Source organism: Lathyrus oleraceus, chromosome 5 (assembly GCF_024323335.1).
Source record: "Lathyrus oleraceus cultivar Zhongwan6 chromosome 5, CAAS_Psat_ZW6_1.0, whole genome shotgun sequence".
NCBI classification, from domain to species: Eukaryota; Viridiplantae; Streptophyta; class Magnoliopsida; order Fabales; family Fabaceae; genus Lathyrus; species Lathyrus oleraceus.
In genome coordinates this window covers 136,665,477-136,685,370 of record NC_066583.1, presented here as the reverse complement: position 1 = coordinate 136,685,370, position 19,894 = coordinate 136,665,477, and the positions used below count along the sequence as shown (strand labels likewise).

At 40.9% G+C, this 19,894-nt stretch overlaps 1 protein-coding gene across 1 annotated transcript; it reads right to left on the bottom strand.

Moving 5' to 3' along the window:
• Window positions 1–534: 534 nt before the first annotated feature.
• On the bottom strand, window positions 535–1,143 carry LOC127079255 (uncharacterized). The gene has a single exon (XM_051019661.1). The coding sequence runs from the start codon at window positions 1,141–1,143 to the stop codon at window positions 535–537; it is 609 nt and encodes a 202-aa protein (XP_050875618.1).
• Between the last annotated feature and the right edge of the window lie 18,751 nt (window positions 1,144–19,894).

The window sequence follows — 19,894 nt, the reverse complement described above, 5'->3', positions numbered from 1 at the left end:
TGAATGACTCCTCCTTTGACTGGTTGACACTGCATTTGTCTCACCTTCTTTCTTTCTTTGAAAACTTCCAGGAAACTTTTTGGCATTATTACCAGATGTTTCAGAGGTGGTTATCATTTTTCCATTCTTTAATCCAAGCTCGAACTTTATGCCCACGACGGCCAGGTCAGAGAAGCTTGCAGATACACTACTCACCATTCTTTCATAGAACATAGGTTTGATTGTATCCATGAACCAATCTGCTAACTCCTTCTCAGCAAGGGGTGGTTCGACTTGCGAGGCCACTTCCCTCCATCGTTGTGCATATTCCTTAAAAGACTCATTATCTTTCTGGGACATGCTGAGAAATTGCCTCCTATCTGGGGCCATATCCATGTTATACTTATAATGTTGGATGAAAGCATCAGATAGGTCTTGGAAACAACGAATCCTACTTTGGTTAAGGCTTAAGTACCACTTAGAGGGAGCCCCCCTCAAGCTGTCTTGGAAGCAATGTATCATAAGTTTATCATCCTCCACGTGCGCAACCATTTTTCAATAGTATATAATAAGGTGACTTTTAGGACACGAGTGGCCCTCATACCTATCGAAATCTGGGGTCTTGAACTTTGCAGGAATCACAAGACCTGACACTAAGCACATCTCCTTAGCATTAGCACCAAAAACTTGGTCACCTTCCATAGCCCTTAACCTTTTTTCAAGAATCTGGAAATTCTCTTTCATCCCTCTTATGTCTTCCTGCCTTTCCCCATATTCTTCTGAAAAGTCCAGAGCATGTTGTTGATCCTCAAAGTAAGGTTGCACATGTGCACGAACGAGAGGTAGTGCGAACGTATGGACCACTGGATGATTTTCATTGATGGTTGGTAGAGGAGCCATGTGCTGAGTGGATTGTGCAAAACCAGGGGCGCCTTCAACTGGAGGGGTGAAACCAGGAGGTAAACCATAGGATGGCCAAGTGGTTGGCACCGTCCTCGCAGGTTGGGGTTCAATCGTGGGACCGGCGATTTTTGAAACGACTGTCGTTTGGGTGTCTAACTTTGCCCTGATGACCTGTAGTATCTCCATGACTTGACCCATGTTTCCTCGTAGGTATTCGAGTTCTGAGCTTACTCGCTTTAATTCTTGTTCTTGATCTGCCATTCTTTGACGAGCGCTGGCTCTGGTGTTGTAGTGGTGCTGAGGACTCAGTGTGGAACTAAAGAAGACACAAAAATGAGTTTTTTGTTTGAAGAATGACATGAGTGTATGTTATGGGTGCATTTTGTGCAAAGCTCTTAGTTATCTTTATTATTTATTCCAACAATGTTAGAATATAAGAACAATATGTAATAATTGAGACCCAAAATGAAAACTTCCATTAATTAAAATCAAATTCGAATACAAAAGGATTTGACTTCAAGTACACATGATTCGAATACAAAAAGATTTAAACACCAACAATTCAAATTCAAGTACAAGTAAACTTAAGTTCTGTCTCAGCTCTTATGATCGTAGCCAGATCTGTGGTGAGCTCATTCATCATTTTCTTGATAAACTTGACAAAATTGAAAACTTGAGGAGGCGTGTTTTCTGGACACATACACCAATCCGCTTCCTGGAGTTTTTCTGGGAGTTCCAACATATTGAGGTTAACAAACCTAGCTAAGTTGCGGAACTTGCCATTCCATTCAACATAGAGCTCTTGGAGTTTCTGGATGACCTTTTGATCTTCATCTAAGGTTGCTCTAGCATCTCTATACAACCTTTTCCAGTACACATAATCATTCTTTAGGAGTAAGTAGGCTGCATCACCTTCTTGGCTCTCCAAAACTGCAAACCTCCTAGTAGCTTCTTCCAACTGGTACCTGAGATGGTGACAGTTTCTTTCAGCTTCTTCCTTTTGGAGTATCTCGCGAGACAACTTTTCCTCGCATTTCTTCAGAGCGTTCCTCAATTCACGGATTTGTGCCTCAAAGTCGAGCTTAATTTATTTTTTATCCATAAGAGATTTATCCAACATTCTCCTTAACTCACAGATCCTATACTCAGCTTTCTTGAGCTCTTCCTTCCTGGTTCGGATCACTGATGTGGAACCTATAAGGATATGATTAAGATCGTCTTTCTGGTCTTCCAATAGCCTGGCTCTCTTGTTACTATCCTCAAGTTCTTGGGCTTTTCCCTTACGTTCCTCTTTCAAATTCTGATTTTCCAAGATAACTCGGTTCATCTGAATCCGTAATTCAGTATTCTCCAATTCGAGCTCCTTAACCTTAGTAGCGAGTTTCTCCATGTCCTCATGGAGTATGGGCTTGGGCTCAGGAGTTTAAGGAAAAGCTGAAGCCTTTAAGATAAATGGCAAATGGATTTCCTCAACTCTTTCTTTCACCCATTGAGTGTAAGGTTCTTTGGCGAGAATGTTTCTTTTTCCAAACTCTTTACCCTTCCTTACAACCTTTAACCAAGCCTTTCGTACTGCTCTTACATCAGGATTGCTTGCTTGGATGTCTGAGAGCACAAATGGCTGTAAGTCCTTTGCGTCAGGAGGACCATCCATGGAGTAACCGTGTTGCATTCGAGATAACATAGGGTTATAATTGATGCAACCCTTGGTACCCAACAACGGTACATTAGGAAATTCCCCACAGCTGACTATAATGTCTGGGGTTTCCAGCTCTCGGATATACCATCTGATGGAACTTGCGGTGAGAGAAGTTGATTTTTGAGGAGACTTAAGTTCTTTTGCCACAAAAGGACCTTCTTCGGACATGTGTTGCATTAACCAAGTGTAAAGAAAAGGAGCACAACACAACAAAGTTCCACCCCTCTTTTCATGTCGAGCATGAAGGGCATGGTAAATGTCAGCCAAGAGAAATGGTACTGGATTGCCAGAGAGAAAGACTTCTATGGCTACCTGATCCACAAATTTTTCAACATTTGGGAAGAGCACAATCCCATGGATCAATAAAGCCAACACAACATAGAATGCATTCCAATTTCCACTTTTCTTGAACTTTAGAGCTAAATCTTCCAAAAAAATCGCGGCAAAACCTTCGCAACCCCCTTTTTCAACCCAACCGTCATCCACGAGGATATAACTCAGTGGGGAGCTGCAAAAGGAAACGACAGACACTTTCTGCTTAAGGGGTCAACTCTATATGGAGAGATCAGACACACCCACATCTGCTAGGGGAGGATCTACTGGGGAGATCTGTATCACCAATTAGCAGGAGACAACCATCAACAGATACATGGCAACAAATGCCCCATGAGTACCTGAATGTTATGATTATGCATGTATGCATTATGCATGAGGAATGTATGATGAATGCTGACAAACAGACATGCTCAACACACATAGGTCCAGGAAATACCATCCGGTGCTACTCTTCTTCCATAGGGAAAGCCAAAATCACCAGAGAGCAAAGAACACCTGCTGAAGATTGGGACATCAAGGAACAACAACATCCTGTCGGGGAGGAAGGCCACAAGAGGCTTCCTGAGGGATCGTCAATCACAACCGGAGAGAAGAGTTCAATGTACAGGCAAACACGCCACAACAACAACTCGTGCTGGAGATCAGAAATACCAAGAAGCAACCAAATCTCTGATGAGGATAGATAGGCATTGACAAAGCTCATCATGCCAACAACTCCGCTGAGGAATCTATCCGAGGGAATGCCGGATTACTGGGATGTCAATCCACCAAATACCGAATCTTCCAAAGACAAACACCCATGTCGGGGAGAGGAGAATACTGCTCTGCTGGAGAGACGAAAGTTGAAGTCTTCAATAATCGGCTTGGGAACTGGCCTCCAAAAGTGTTCCAACAGCAAACTTTGCTGGGGATGCCCCACTGTAGGGCTCAAACAGCACTCTACTGGAGATGCCCCACAATAGGGCTAACAGGGACTTGGAGGAAGAATGCTGCACTGCCGGGGACACGAAGATGAACAACTTCTACCAACACTGCACTGAGCAACCTCGCTGAGGAGAAACCATAAGAGGTTCTACAGGAAAAAGATACAGTTATGCTCGAGATACGAACAAATGTCTTACCTGTTGGTAATCAACCACCCTTGGGAGAGCACTGTGGATCTCCTAAGTATCCTTCCATCATTGTGAATGTTCACTTTGTTTAAGAACAATTTGTGAAAAATTTATTATTTTGAAAACAATGATACTTTATCAATTGAAAACATGCAAAACATTTGTTGAGTTGAAACAAATAAGAGTGCAAATAATTGGATAAAAGCTCAAATTGATGTGATGGAATGGTAGTCTACAAATGGCAGGACTCCATAGATCTGTACAAGTTTGAAATCAGTGATATATATTGGAGAGGGCTACATTGAACATAATGACCTTTCCTCTACCATTCCGAATTTCGATGTATTCAAAGCTTCAGTCGACGACGAATCAAGAATCCCTGGCGGATGAGTAGAACACGGTCTTGTCAGGATGCAGTTACTTGCCAAATCCCTAATTTTTGCCTAGATTGCCCCAATGTGAGGTGATCAATCTAGCGGGATGCAAATTCTTTTTTTTTTAATGTCTCTAACTTTTGCCTGGATCGCCCTTTCGGGTTTTCAATCCACCGAGACGCTCCTTTTTGCCTAAGTCGCCCTTTGGGGTGTTTGACTTAGCGAGCTATTTTGTCCTCTTTTTTTTTTTAGGCAAAGTATTTCTTGACTGCATCTGGAATTCACAGTGCGAGTGAACTTCTTCATCCATTGTTGTGAGTGTCAAAGCGCTGCCTGAAAAGGCTCTCTTAACAACATGTGGACATTCATAGCTTGGGGTTCACTTGCCCCTGGAATCGGGCGCGAAAGACAAGACTTTCTTGAGCGCAAGGTCACCCTCTCGGAACACACGAGGCTTGACCTTCTTGTCGAATGCTTTCTTCATTCTCTGCTGATATAACTGACCATGACACATGGCAGTTAATCTCTTCTTTTCGATCGGATTCACTTGAACGTAACGACTCTGAATCCATTCAGCATCAGCCAACTTGGGACTTGAGGGTGCTATTTCTCTTTTGTTTCTTTCTTTCTTTTTCTTTCTTTTGATTTGGATTTCTTTTGATTTCTTTTGATTTTGCACCCTCCTCTCTTTCTTTTTTTTTCTTTTTTTCTTTTTTGTAATGCCCCAGTTGGCTGTTCTGCTGATTCTCGAGATGCAGCTAAGTGATCTTATTTTCTTGCTCAAGAAGTCGGGACATCTCGTCAAGAATCCTTTCAACATCATCCTCTTCCGCTTCGAATACAGGGAATTCAAAATTGGGAGATGACGTCGGATCATTATGTTCAATGGGTTTAAGAATCAACCTGCATAATGATTTTGAGTATGAAAGCTTTTTGGAAATCAAACAAGACAATCGTTATGCAGATGAAAAGGTTGCTTTTATTCTTGTTTTTAGGGTTTTTTGGTGATCACCAATTTCATGCAAAAAGCGAAAAGGGAAAACAAATGTTTTAACATGCTTTTATTTGAATGAAAATATCATTGCACAAAATGTTGCCACAATGTCATCACTTCTCCTTTTGGCATGGGAGAAGGGTTTTTAAACAAAGTGATTATTACTCTGACTTATGAACAACTGTAGGAACGCCCACAGTGACCCAATTGTGATAGATCCCACCAGGGATGACAAATGTCAGAATCCTTTGCACCAGCAGCTTCTGCTTTTGAACAACTCTTTTCGTTGAAGACCTCAGAAGAAAAGCCAACGCCAGCCCGGGGCTTGTTATCTTCAAGCTTGATTAACCCTGGGACCTAAGTCCTCAAAACTCAGAATCCCTGATCTGATAAGGTCCTACACCTTATTCTTCAGCTGAAAGCAGCTTTCCACATCATGACCAGGAGCACCTGAATGATATACACAATGTTGATCAGGCCTATACCACCACCGAGGGTTGACGGGTATAGCCAGCGGGTCTCTGGGAGTAATCAAGTTCCACTCTATCAAAGAGGGATACAACTCTGTGTATGACATAGGGATCAGATCAAAAATGATCTTCTTCCTCTCATTACCTATACTGGCTTGATTATCATTGTGAGGCTGGTAAGCCTGCTGCTGAGGACGAGGTTGTTGATGCTGATATTGCTGAGCTGGCCTTCTCTGCTGTTGTTGGGGTTGAGTTGCTGGAATAGTCACAGCAGCAGCCTGACGATACTGTCCTTTGTTCACGTTCCTCCGACGGTGTACAACATTGGTTTCACCCTCTCCCCTTCTGGGTGCCCTAGAGGACGGTTTTTTTGAACTTGAAGAACTTGAAGAGCCATGATCTTGAATCTTTCCTGCTTTAATGAGACTCTCAGTCCTCTCCCCACATACAACAACATCAGAAAAGCTACTGAATGGGCAACTCCCCATGCGGTCCATGAACACACCCTGCAAGGTCCCGATGAACATATCAGTCAGCTCTCTTTCCAACATAGGAGGTTGTACTCTTGCGGCTAATTCACGCCACCTCTGGGCATACTCTTTGAAGCTCTCACCAGTCTTCTGACACAAGCTCTGCAGTTGGGTTCGGCTCGGAGCCATGTCCATGTTGTGCTTATACTGCCTCAAGAAGGCTTCACCCAGATCCCTCCAGCATCGGATATAATCTCTCTTTAGCTCCATGTACCAATCCAAGGAAGCCCCAGATAGACTATCTTGGAAAAAATACATCCACATCTTTTCATCATCGGTATAAGCAGAGATTTTCCGATAATAGGCTTGCACGTGGGTGCGAGGGCAAGAAGTACCATTATACTTGTCGAACGAGGGTGCTTTGAATTTGTAAGGAATCCTCAACCCCTCTACCAGCCCCATATTGGTCACGTCAAAACCCAAGGAATTCTGACATTCCATGACTCTTATCTTCTCAGCAAGGGCGTCCACTTTACGATCTCTATCCTCAACTCTTCCAGCCACTTCATCATCTTCACTCAGTAGTGTGAACATGTCCTCTTGTCTATCAACAATCGGAGCAGGATGAAGAACTGGAGCCCGGGTAGCTTTGGCATTGACAATCTCTGCAGCAAGAGGCTGTCCATTGATTCTGATCCCCCTTAACTCTTCACCCACGGCATAGTCGTTGGCGGGAGCAGCAGCATTAACATTCTCATGAACAGGCACGCCCACTGGCGACGCGCGGTTGGACTGCGGAATCACGGTCTCTTGTCTCTGAACCAGGGCTCTAAGCTCTTCCTGACCTTGCGCAACCCCTTGCATCATCGTCATAAACTGGGCCATGTTTGCCCTCATCTCAGCCAACTCAGTCTGAACTTGATCCATGTTTCTCTGATGGTTGAGTCTGGTTAAATAACGGTGCGGACGACGGTCAGCAATCCTGTCTCAGTCAAGAACCAAAGTGAGAAGTCTCTCCCAAACATGTCTGCAATGCAAGGATGACATGTGCATGATATGCGTATGATGCAGATGCTATATTCTATCATGAATGATCCTGATAAAGGATATGCATATGCGGGTTAACTTTTTCTTTTTTTCTTTTATGCATGCATTATGTTTTATTTTTTCGAAAATAAACATGCTATGATGCAAATGATGCGAACATGACTGGTCAGGCCGTGCATCTCAAGGCACAGGTTCAAAGCTTCGGCTCGAACTCGGAACCACAATTCATCTGAAACCCAAAGTCATCTGATAAACTGTCATCTGAACCCAATCTGAGGAACTGAGTCACCAACAGGACCATAAGTCACCAACAAGTCACCAAATGTACCTGTAATAATGATCAATCCTCCCCACTCACGGGTGTCATCTAGGCCAGGGTAAGGTCGAGAGGAACGCAACATAAATAACCTTTCGCAGAATATCATCATATACACACCCGAAGTATGTAACGATAATATCCCACCAGGGTCTGAACTGCTCGTGATATCAATGTTCCGCTAAGTGGCGCATACCACCCGCTTCCCATGAATCACTCTATTCCTAGGTTTCCTAGATTTCACTCATAGCCTGGGTATTGGGCCTTTTACCTCGAGTAACTCCCACCCCAACAGAGAGAACACAACACAGCCAACACAGATGAGTATGAATGAATGCAAACATTAATGCACACACAAATGCAAACAATAAATGAATGAATGCAATAAATAAAGCAGCAAACAGCAACCAAAACCCTAACCTAGAGAGCGCTAGGAGAGACTTGCTTAGGAAAGATGGACCAGCAAGAGGTCAACTTCTTATTCTCCCCAGCAGAGTCGCCAGCTGTCGCATTACGCGAAAAACCGGCGGGAAGACAAAACAACAGAGCCGCCACCGTGCGTTATTTATCCCAAAAGAGGGAAAGGAAACGCTCGAAGTAAACCTGGAAAAGACATGGTCTCGCGACCAAAGAGAGATGGGATCGGGAGTCGGTTATGCGAAGGGAAGGTATTAGCACCCCTACGCATCCGTCGTACTCGACGGGATCCACGCACAAAAGGAAGGAAAATGGCTGCGAAACGCTGCTCAAACAAACATCGAACACTGGCTGAAAGAGACATACAGAAGAAACTAACTCGGCAGGATATCGCATCCTGGGCCTACGTAGTCTATCAGGCATAGACATCAGAGTCAACGTAGTTCGGACAGGGGAAAACATGCTCGCTAGGATGTCGCATCCTATGCATACGTATCTTCTCGGACTAAAGAAGAATCAGAGCACTCGTAGCTCGGCTCACGCACGCCAAACAGACAAACACGGGAAATCGACTGCCAATCGCTAGACTTACGTCAAACTCCACACAAACAAGCAAACACCGGAAACCGAATGCCAACCGTTGGACTTATATCAGACTCCGAACCACACACGCACACTGGAAACCAAATGCCAATCGCTGGACTTATATCGGACTCCAAGCACCCAACAAACAAACACAAAGGAAACCGACTGCCAATCGCTGGACTTATGTCAGACTCCAACTCACACAAGGGACAAAACAAAAAGGGCGCCCGGAGAGATCAGCTCATCTCCTGCCTACGTACCTCATCTGGTATGAGGATCAGGGCGACGTAGTTCCCCTACGCAGGGACAAAGGACTAGCCTAACCAGATACAAAGGGAGACACAACTAGGGAGACTACGACTCGAGCCTAGATGTTATCATGCATATCATCCCTAAGTCAAGGTTGCTATCTAACTTGCACAGGGAGCAAGTTATCCTAATCAGCACAGGCAAAGCAAACAATCACAAATAACACACACTATATACAAACAAAGTGGGCTCACACAAGCTTAGGCTGTGAAACACAAGCCATCTGGAATCGGGTGATGTTAGCTCTTAACCTTAACATTGAGAGTTAAGGTGAAGCAGATGAAATGGGAAGTGAAGATAAGACTTCACAGCTCTTATCCCTGGCCTGGGAGAGCTTCAGACAAAAGAATGTGTGGGTTCAGAAAGTGGGAACCCTTATACACATATGATTGACACAACTGTACAAGGATCTTGGGTTAATATCCACAATGCATCGACACAAGGTGTGTGAGCAAATGGATGACTCGACTGAATAACAGGAGATGGATTGCACATCTCTTTTATCTGCCTATTGCCTCTTAAAGGTCTTTTCCTGCTTGGCACAAAGATAAACAAACACAAGCATTGCCTCTTAAGGAGGACTTCAGACAGGTGCCTGACCAAATAACAGGCCAGGTCTTCCAGACTACATGGAGTTGGAGACATTATACCTCAATGCTCAAGCTATCAAGCAAAGCAAAAGCAAGTTCACAATGAACTATAGCAACTAAGGTACCTGAAAACAATCCAACATAATCAATACACAACTCAAAAAGTCAAACAGACAGACTAGAAGTCAATAGTTAACTATACAAACAGACAACAAGCAATGCATCAAGCAAAGCACAAGCTCAACTCAAAGGAGCTAATCCACCTAAAAAACAACTTAATGTTAATCAACCTCAATCAAATATCAATCCAAATGAGCAATTGAATCAAACTCCTCAAGGCCATATGCTTCTTGTCCTGAAAACACAACTCAAACATAAGCACTAACCACTAGGACAAGACCTAGGGTCAAAGAGGGAGAAATAATTCAAAACATAACATGAAAATTGGCAAGAATCAAGTTTAATCAAATAAGAACAATGTCCAAGTGGTCTCATATCCATAGCATTCACCAAAATCATTTCATAAGGCAAAGAAGGCAAAACATGCAAATTCAAAGCTCATTGAAGCAAATAGAATGAATCAACCCACATCAACTCAAACATAACTCAATAAATCTCAAGAAAAATCATGGCTAAACAGAATTCATCACATGATCATCATACCAAAATTCAAGTCATTTGGACAAGTATAGACAAGTCAATTAAAATCCATAAGGCAAGGCAATCATAAACAAGCTCAAACAAGACACAATTAGGTGCACCAACTTCACTCAAGCACAAAACAGAATCCAAACATGATATGGACATCAAAACAAAGCCAAGACAAACTTCAAAGTGTCTAGAACACTTGTGCAAAATTTCAGGCTCATATGATAAACATCAAGAATTTCACAAATCATCTAAGTTCATGACTATCCAAAAGTCCAAACATGACCAATCAGCAAAGAAAATCTCAAACAAATTGGAAATGCACTCAAAAATTCCATAAAAATTCATGATCAAACTTAACCTCCAGAAGAATCAACATGCAAAAAATCAGATTAATTGACATTCAAATGGCATGGCAAATAAAACCCACAAGTCCAACAAGCAATGGTGTGACACACATTGTCACACCTCCATTAACCAAAGCATAACTCCACAACCAGAAATGATAAAAATACAAACTCAAAGCCAAAAGATCAATCAAAGTGTCTAAGATTAAGCATGTAAATTTTCAGCTTCATTGGATCAACCATCATTATTTCACAAAGAGAATGGCAAGCAAGGTACAAGATAACATATGTACACACAATCCCTAGGCAATTTTAAAATCCATGCGTGCAAAATTTCTGGAAAAAATATCAAAAAATAGTAGAGATCATGAGGAACATAGTGCAAAAAATCTCATCTCATTTGGACAATCCATCATGAATTTATGAATTTTTGAATTGAATGAAAAAATAAAAATCACATGTGAAATGGCATGAACATGGAAGCATGAAGTGAAAAAAAATGCAAAGGCCAATTGTAAAAATGATCCAGCTGAGGATCGAACCATGTAGGTTTTCAAAATGAGCGCGCTTTATATGAAACACTGCGTTTCATTAAAGCTGGCGTGGCATTGTGAAGCGCTTGTAGCCAATGAAAGTGACACGTTGGTGCCAAGTGGACCAGTACATGGTCATAAACAGAAATTCGCATGCAACCAAGGCAAAAACGGATCAAATCATCTTCTGAAAACGCAAACCCTAATTGTTCATCGTGTTCTTCAACCTTCATACACTCAAGAATAATGTTGCACAGAAATTCACAAACCATACACCATTGTGTTCATCTTCTAATGTACATCACTAATCTAACATTAATTAAGCCTGATTCTCACTAACACGAACGGATCGAGCAAGATAAGTTTTGCGCATCAAATTTAAAATCACAATAACTTTCTTAATTCTTGATGAAATGCAACGATTCGAAGCTCAGTACACTCTACATTGAAAGATCTACCAAAAGCATATCATGATTTCATGAATTGTTACATTCGAAAACTGACCTTCAATCAAGTGCAGATGTGAAATCGTGCAATTCAAGCTTTGTAATGTTGAAACAGAAGTTCTTCAATGCTTATGTGAGTGAATGAATGAAGAATCGAGGCTCAATTGTTCTTGATATAGCTCCAATCAGCAACTGCCATGGATGATGCAACTTGATACAGTCCTTGATTCAGCTCGAAATCCTTGAATCTTTGCTTCCAAAGTCTTCAATTGCACTTGTGGATGATGGAACAATCAAAGATACAGCCAGGTTTTTGAAGAAAATCAAAGAAAAGTTGAGAGGAAAAGTTTGTGAGATTTTGCAATTGGATCTAGATCTGAACCAAATGAGGTGTTAATGGCATTTTCTGTTAGGATTATCTTTATATATGATGGATTAATGAAGATACTAATCACAATTAGCCAAATGCCAAAGTAATTAGTGAGATGCAAGTGTTTGTGCAAAATTGTCTCATGCACCCTCATGCATGATATGAGTGCTACAGTGCACAAATTCATGCTTAATTCACCTCAAAATGTTGTTTAAGACCAAGTGCAAGTGGAAAAACATGAAAACAATGCATATTTTTCAAATTAAACTTTTCCCTCCAAAATTCAAATTCAATTCAAAGGAAAAATCCAATATTTTTGCAATGAGAATGCATGGTTCATGATGCATGTTATGCATAGCTCATGTTGAAACAAGAATGTTACAAAAAATCCCACTCCATTTGGCCTTTTGGTGTGAAAGTTAACCCCTTTTGAACTTCAAATTGACTTGGCAATGATTGATCCATAATTTCTCAACCACACATGGGAAATTCATGTTCTTGGACTTTTTAGAAAGGTGAGAGCAAGATCTTCAACTTTCATGTTAGACAAAATTTCATTTGAAGCTTTCTTGATGATGTAAAGTTAAGGAGAAGACCTTTCCATTTTTGGCAGTTTGAAATTATAGGTCACTTACTATTTTTGGAAACTTTTCATCCGACCTCAAATTCTCCATTGTTGATGTTTGAAATGTCAAATGAGACTTGTATGGACATGAATGAGGCCTATCTATCCCTCTCCCACCTTCAAATCCATGGTTCAATGCACAGTTGACCTTGGTTGACTTTCTAGGGTTTCAGATGAATTTCAGCTTGACTGTTGAGCTTTGAGCATCCAACCTTTGGCCAAACCACTTAAAAATGATCCCTAGGTCATATGAACTCAATGAACCAACCCTAGGGCTTTGCCTCAATAGGAAATGCACTTGCTTGCTTGCCTAACTGGATCTCCTGACCAGTCTTGACTGATGACTTGCACTTGGGCAATGGACAATGCAATGCTATGCAGTGGACAATGATGCTAATGACCTAAACATGAAAATGAATGTACAAAATGGGAGGTGCAAATTTGAGGAGCTACAGGACTGAACAGAGTAGCCACCGAACTTTATTTATTCTTAAAAGGAAAGGGGAAATATCGATAAAACCTCTAAAAGAAAGGATAAGATATGGTCATCGCAACCAATATCAGGGTTCGGGAGTCGATTACGCAAGGGGAAGGTATTAGCACCCCTCACGTCCGTTATACTCAACGGGAACCATTAGGTTAGTTGTGTGCGTTAGTGTTAGTTGAAATATTAGGCTTTTCGAATTATTAGGTGGGAAAGAAAGAAAGGATGAGAAGAGAATGTTTTTGGATTTTTGACGAAGGACTAAACCTAAGTTTTTTATTAGTGGGTCTGACAAGATTTACAAATCCTGCTCCTGCGTATCTCAAAAGAGAAATCAAGGCTTACGTAGTTCTGGGTAGAAAAATGTTTGTTTGTTGGTCGATTTTAGCGAAAGCTATAATGTATTAATCGACGAAAACATTGTTTTACCCAAAACAGATGAGGAGTGGACGCATACCACACACCGAACGGATTTATAAATCTACATTCGGAAAAGCGTCACTTATCTTGACTCAACAATCGTGGCCGAAACATTGTTTTGCATCACCTTAATACAATATATCTTTCATTTATGAAAAAGGTTCTTTGATTAGTCGCACGGCGGCGAGAAAGAGTTTGATTGGTTGGATGTATTTTGAGTGATGGCGAGAACTTGGATGAGCGAGATATCCATCTCGAATCCTAGTCTCAGGAGTGCACGGTATACACCATGTTCCATTTCCATCTTTATTGGAAAAAGTGTTTAATAGAGATTAAGTATTTTTAGGTTTGATTGAGAAAGGGTTTGAAGAAACCGTATTGACAATTTTAGACGATGGCGAGAGTTAAGATAGGCGAGGCATCCGCCTCGAATCTTATTCTCAGGAGTGCACGGTATACACTACGTTCCATTTCCATCTTTATTGAAAGAGGTTAAGATCGGAATTAAGTATTTTGGAGTTTGAAAGATGAATACTTGTGACTCGCAAGCTCTTACAACTTGGGTCTAATACTCGGGACTACGTCTGGTCATTCCATCCAGGCAGTCTGTTTCTTTCCAATATTGCTAAGAAAATGATTTGAATATTTACGAATATTTATGGCTTGCAAGCTCTTACAGCTTGAGCCTAATATTCGGGATTATGATTGGATATTCCACCCAGAATAATCTTTTTCTTCACATTTTATTTAGAAAAAGATTTGAATATTGGAGTGTTAATGGACGAAAGGCTTGAAATTGTATTTGAAGGTGATGGGGAAATGAAATTGAATGTTGAATGTGATTATTTATATGTGTAAAAGTATGGACATGGGTACTAATAACCTAACTAAATTAATTGACACACAAAAATCGACTAATCAAATAAAAAAACAATATCGGAAATTCAACCATTAATTAAATCTAAAAGGTAAACATTTGAAAATATAAACAACTAAATAACAGCTAAATTAAATTAATAAAAATATAAAAGTAAAATAAATAGTAGAAGTTATATAAAAAAAAGTTAAATAAAATAGCAAGCATAACACAAATAGAAATATGAAGATTTGTTATCCCCAAGTATTGAACCCATCCCACTAAAGCAAGTGAAATTGCTCTTTCTCCACTAGGCCACTTATGGTTATTCATTATTTTAATAACAACTGGAATACATAAACCAGAACAGATTGAAATAAAAAATTAAAAAATAAACTAAAATAAGATAGTCTGTTGGACTACTAATTAAACGAAGGAGGAATCCCAAAAAATAAACCCTAGCCGCCTGGCTGTTGGGTTTTCAAAAGAGAAATTAATTGGTGGAGATAAACATGAATATATCACTAATACCCATAGGCCAAAGTTAATGACCAACTGCAAAGAAAACTAAATGGTCACTTAAATGGATTTTAATTGTCTTTCTATTTTTAAAAAATAAATAAGGGAAAAGGAATTGAGAGAAAAAACGTCAGACGCAAACAAATATTCGTCTTCCTCACGAAGACGAATCTCCAACCTCTCTCGCCCTCTCATCATCTCTGACCTTTCTCGCCCTCAACTCTCAATCACGAACCTCTCTTCAATCGCTCATCTCTCCGACCTTCGCTCATCATATCTCAACCTCTCTCGCCCTCAACTCTCATCATCTCTCAAAATGTCAACGAACGCTTCAAAGGAATTAACAACAAAATAAAAATTCACCTCTCGCGGTGGCTCGGCGACGACGGCGAGCTCAGATCTTCCTTCTTTCTCCAAGTTTTGTAGGTTCTTCTCTTTTGCTATTTGAAGAGATTAAGATTTTCCGTGGCCGCCCAGATTAGGATTAGGGTTTTCTGCTGTTTTTGAATTTAGGGTTTTTGTTTCTTGTTCGCCCACTTGGTCTATGGAGATCCAGAAGAGGCGTCTTTGCGAAATCCTTTTGGGATGATCAGATTTGGTCGCCCTATTTGATGTTAAATTTGGAAACGGTAATGCAAACCGTGTACTTTCTTCCTCTACTTTGTCTCAATTCCATTTTGGGATATTTCTTGAAATTTACTGCCTTTGCTAATTACTTTGTTTTTTACTGCAGTGAAAACGAGAACCTTCATGAGCGGCTATGGCCTTGGTTTAACGCTCCTGATATGTATTGCGTCTATTCTGTTTTTTTCTATTCCAATTGGCTTTGTTCATACCGTGCAGGTTAAGCATTGGCCTTTTATTATTTGTTGCAGATTCAAGTCCATGACATGGTTGATGGCAGGTTTTGATGCAGGTTGGTTACGTTTTTCATAGCAGAAATCAGTGATATCAATGCAACGACACTGTGGTGGAAGAGACCTTGTGCAAATGCAAGTTTTGCAAGCTGAGTATCACGACACCGAGGAGGGATTGATTTTGTGCAAAGGCAGGAAATCACAACATGCTTTGTTACTTGCATCACCTTTGGAGAGCAGTTGAATGAAGAAGAAATCTGAATCGAAACGAACATCAACAACAGTTACAGTGAAGCCCAACAGAAAAAACATCAAAGTTAACTTCATCATTGCCTTCTTGTTCATCAACACCATTATTACTATTCTGTTTCTCTTGCTTTCTATTTTTCTGTTACAATTCATGTTTTGGTTTGCTCATGGTATGCATTGCTTGGTGATTCACTTCATGCTTTAAGTTTGCATTGCGTTTATGACTTGTATTCTGCAATATGACTCTTCATCCTTCAACTTGGTGTAATTTGTATGCAATATAGCATGTAGTGTAGGATTGTTGTTTGTAGTATCATGATGGTATTGCAGGTCCATTTGGCATGGTGATGAATTGGAATGTTATGGACTATGCTCATGGAGGATTGCAATTACTGCAATGTTTTGCTCTTCATAACCGAAGGTTATTTTTGAAGTATACATCAAAATGCATTCGACATATAGCGTCTTCATTGAACCATCTATTTCAAAAGTTTTGAGAATGCGACGAGCCAACAGGAGACCAGTGCAATAGGTTGCAACATAGTTGGTAAGACCTACTTCAGACCATAGTGAGGAAGTTCTTGCGCATAAGCCTCTCTTTTCTGAAACTTGACTTGAAAACTCTTGAAGTAAGCCTTGCTTGAATATTCATTTTGACATTTCACTTCTTTGATCGATTTGGTAGGTTGATGGCTCGAGTTGTAAAACATGGACATGGCGGAGAGCATATTTAAATCTGAAGCAAACTCTTATCTTGAAGTAAAGAGCTCGATTTAGAACACTACATGTAGCTGACTATAAGAGGTTTTGGAACCTGTAAAAATCTTCAATGCTTTGGATAGTTATAATGACCCTCAATGTATTAAAAAAATTCTGTTGTATTTGTGTTTTCTTAATGTGTGCTTGTGCTCACCATGATATCATTTACTGGAACACAGGTGATCAAGGAAAAGAGATCCCTCCCAATCATGCACAGAAAATCTTCTTCGTAAAGGTCATACACCAGGGTCTAACATAATAGAATTAGACTAAGTAATTTGAAGGAGCTAACAACAGTAGCCTTAACGTCCTTGTTGAAAAAAGTACGATGAGTTCTTCAACTTGAGAGAAAAGGCTTTGTTCCAAGATAAGAATAGGGAACATGGAAGTGGAGTTTGCTATGGCGCAAGGACAAATATGGGTTGTTTGAGAACTCCTGATTTATTTCAATTTGACTCAAAATCTGATGAACACGTTGTAATTCTAGGTAGCGATTCAGGATTTGCTCATGATGTAATATGCTTATGTTCTTATGCGTATGCTTGTAGTGTAAGAAAGGGTTTTAACTCAAAGATTAGAGATTAATATCAATCTTTCCAGTTCCATTATGAAATGCCATATCTATGAAATGTGTATGAAATGAGGTTCCATGGTTGTTGAGGTTCAGAGTATTCTTGAAGTATTGCTGCTTCATTTAGAAAATCACGTTTGAATTGCGTGTGAAATCCTTTCTAAAGTAACATCTTAATGCAATTCATAAAGTTGCTCATTAGTCTCAAGAGCAAACGCAACAAAACCAATGGAAGCAAACAAAGTTACGATGAGGAATCCCCCAATGCCAAGCTTTTTGCATGCCGAACCAACAATGCAACCTAAAGTTGAATTAAGTAAAAACCAATTGAACAAAAGTCGCAAATGATTTTACTCCATTAGGTTCCTCTTCATTAAATTGATCATCTCTCAAACGCAGTCATGAAGCCTCTTACTCCAACTTTACCCAAAGCAAATAAACCCAAAGATGTGTAAAACATATTACCCTACCTCCTTTTACACAACTTGATTCATCACATGCTTTTGGGTGTAAACTCTTCAATGCAGCTTGACCGGTTATCACACCAAAGCAATAACTGATTTTATCACATGATAAAGGGTTCCATGTCCTGCTTGGCCAGGGGAAAATAATCACTCTATCTCAAGACAAATGGCGAGGCCCAAAGGTTTATGGAATAGAGGGCGGTGACAAGTCTAAACAAAACAAGTCGGTGGATAGATTCATGACCAGATGAAATGGTCATGAAGAGAAAAGAAAATGAATGAAATAATGATATGAATATCAGGGTCAAAATCAGGGTGTGACACATACATAGTGGGGATGCTGGCAGATGCATTTTCGTCAACCAGGTTTATATCAGTAGGTGGTGGAGAGATAGGAGGTTGAGAGGTCACTAGGGAATCGTTCTAGAACCCAACTTGTTGTTGGGGGCTTAAGGCAGCATCAGTGGGAGGGTGTTCGGTCGAATCCCTGATTTCGACTTCGACCTCAATTAGGGAGCCTACTGGTCCCTGAAAAATAAAAGTGTTAGACCATATAGCAAAGAAGAACCCATTCAAAATTGGGGGAGTATGGGTAAATACCTGGAGATCAACAGGGGGTGAAGCAGTGGGAGTGGGAGTCCTCTCTGAATCCCGGGGGGTAGGAACTTCTTCGACGTCTTTTTTAATTATTAGGGATGCCCCATGAGCCACCTTTATCGGAGTCTTCTGGGTTGGAGCCTTCTTCCACCGCATAGGGGTGGGTGGAGTCTTAGGTGGGGCTGATGGAGAGAAACTGTGGGAGTGCACACTCTCGTTTGAGTTTTCGTCCTCCGTCATAGGCACTTATTCATACACCTGGATATGGAGACATATGAAGAGGTGATAAAAAGTCTTAGTAGAAAACTTGTTCATAAGAGAAATGGGTCATACTTGTGGAGGCGGGGTCGAAGGCACCCGTTGTTTTTTCGGAGGTTTCTCCAAAGTCGGTTCAGCGAACCTCTTTCAACCCTAACAGCAAAAAATCGTCAGATTGACAGAACACCAAATAAAGAAAAACTAAGTCAATGTACATGTACCTTTTTAGGGGCTTCGTCGACAGGAGGCTTTTGGATTTTTGAGTGTGGGGCATTGACGGACGGAGGCAGGGGTTGTATGTCGCCTGTGAGGGTGGATAGCGTATCGACCATGTTCTAGAGGAACTGGTCGCTGACAAAGGCACGATTGTAATAGGAGTTCCATCAATCATCAAACTCAGTGGTTATTAGAAAATATTGTTGGAATTGAAAAAACAGAAGTTCATAATGGTTGTTGGATCGACAGAAATAAAGACAAGCCTTGTGATCATCAGTTGTTAACGATTGACCAGACCAAACGATGTCGGTATCATGAGATACCAGAGGCGTTGGGACCATTTGGCTTAGGCCAAGTTGACGAACTACAAGGTTCAATTGGTGGCTCATGAAGCCGAATCCCTTCGACCCTGGTTCAATCCTGTAGGACAACAAGGTTGGAGTCAGAAAAGCCTTCATATAGCATTCGACTGAGTTGCAGTTTATGGAAAGCTACTAGGAAAGGGATACTTAAATCATTTAGGGCTAAAGTTCCTGTCAGCAAACAGCGTCATACCAAGAGCGAACTTGTCCGCTTCAATGAACATGTTTAGATATTTCATGAAGATGTTGGTGTTTGGAATTTCTTGACAGGTTGTCAAAGCCAATCTGACCCCTTCGATTGGTCGGTCTTTGTTCAGTCGCATAAGACGCTCCAATGTGGTGTATCCCAGCTGATATTCAAAGGTGGCGTTTAGCCAATGTTGCAGAAGCCACAAAGGACTGGATAAATTCAGGGTTTTGGGGGTGTTGGCGAGGAGTTTCAGCTTCAAGGTTGCCAACCCCAGGGCTTCGTATAAAGAAGCCAACAATAGTTTGGCCAACGATATTTGTCGACCCTCATGTATCTGGATCGCTAGAGTAATATAAATCTTGGATATCTGCAGGGATCCTGGACAGAAGACATAATAAGAGAGCCACAAGGTGAGGAAAGCGATGTGCTATTTATCAGACACTTCGATAGAGTCTTTGTCGTGATGGTATTCGATATAGTTCAGGAGGCTGGCCTGACCAAACATGAAGGTATTCTCTGTCG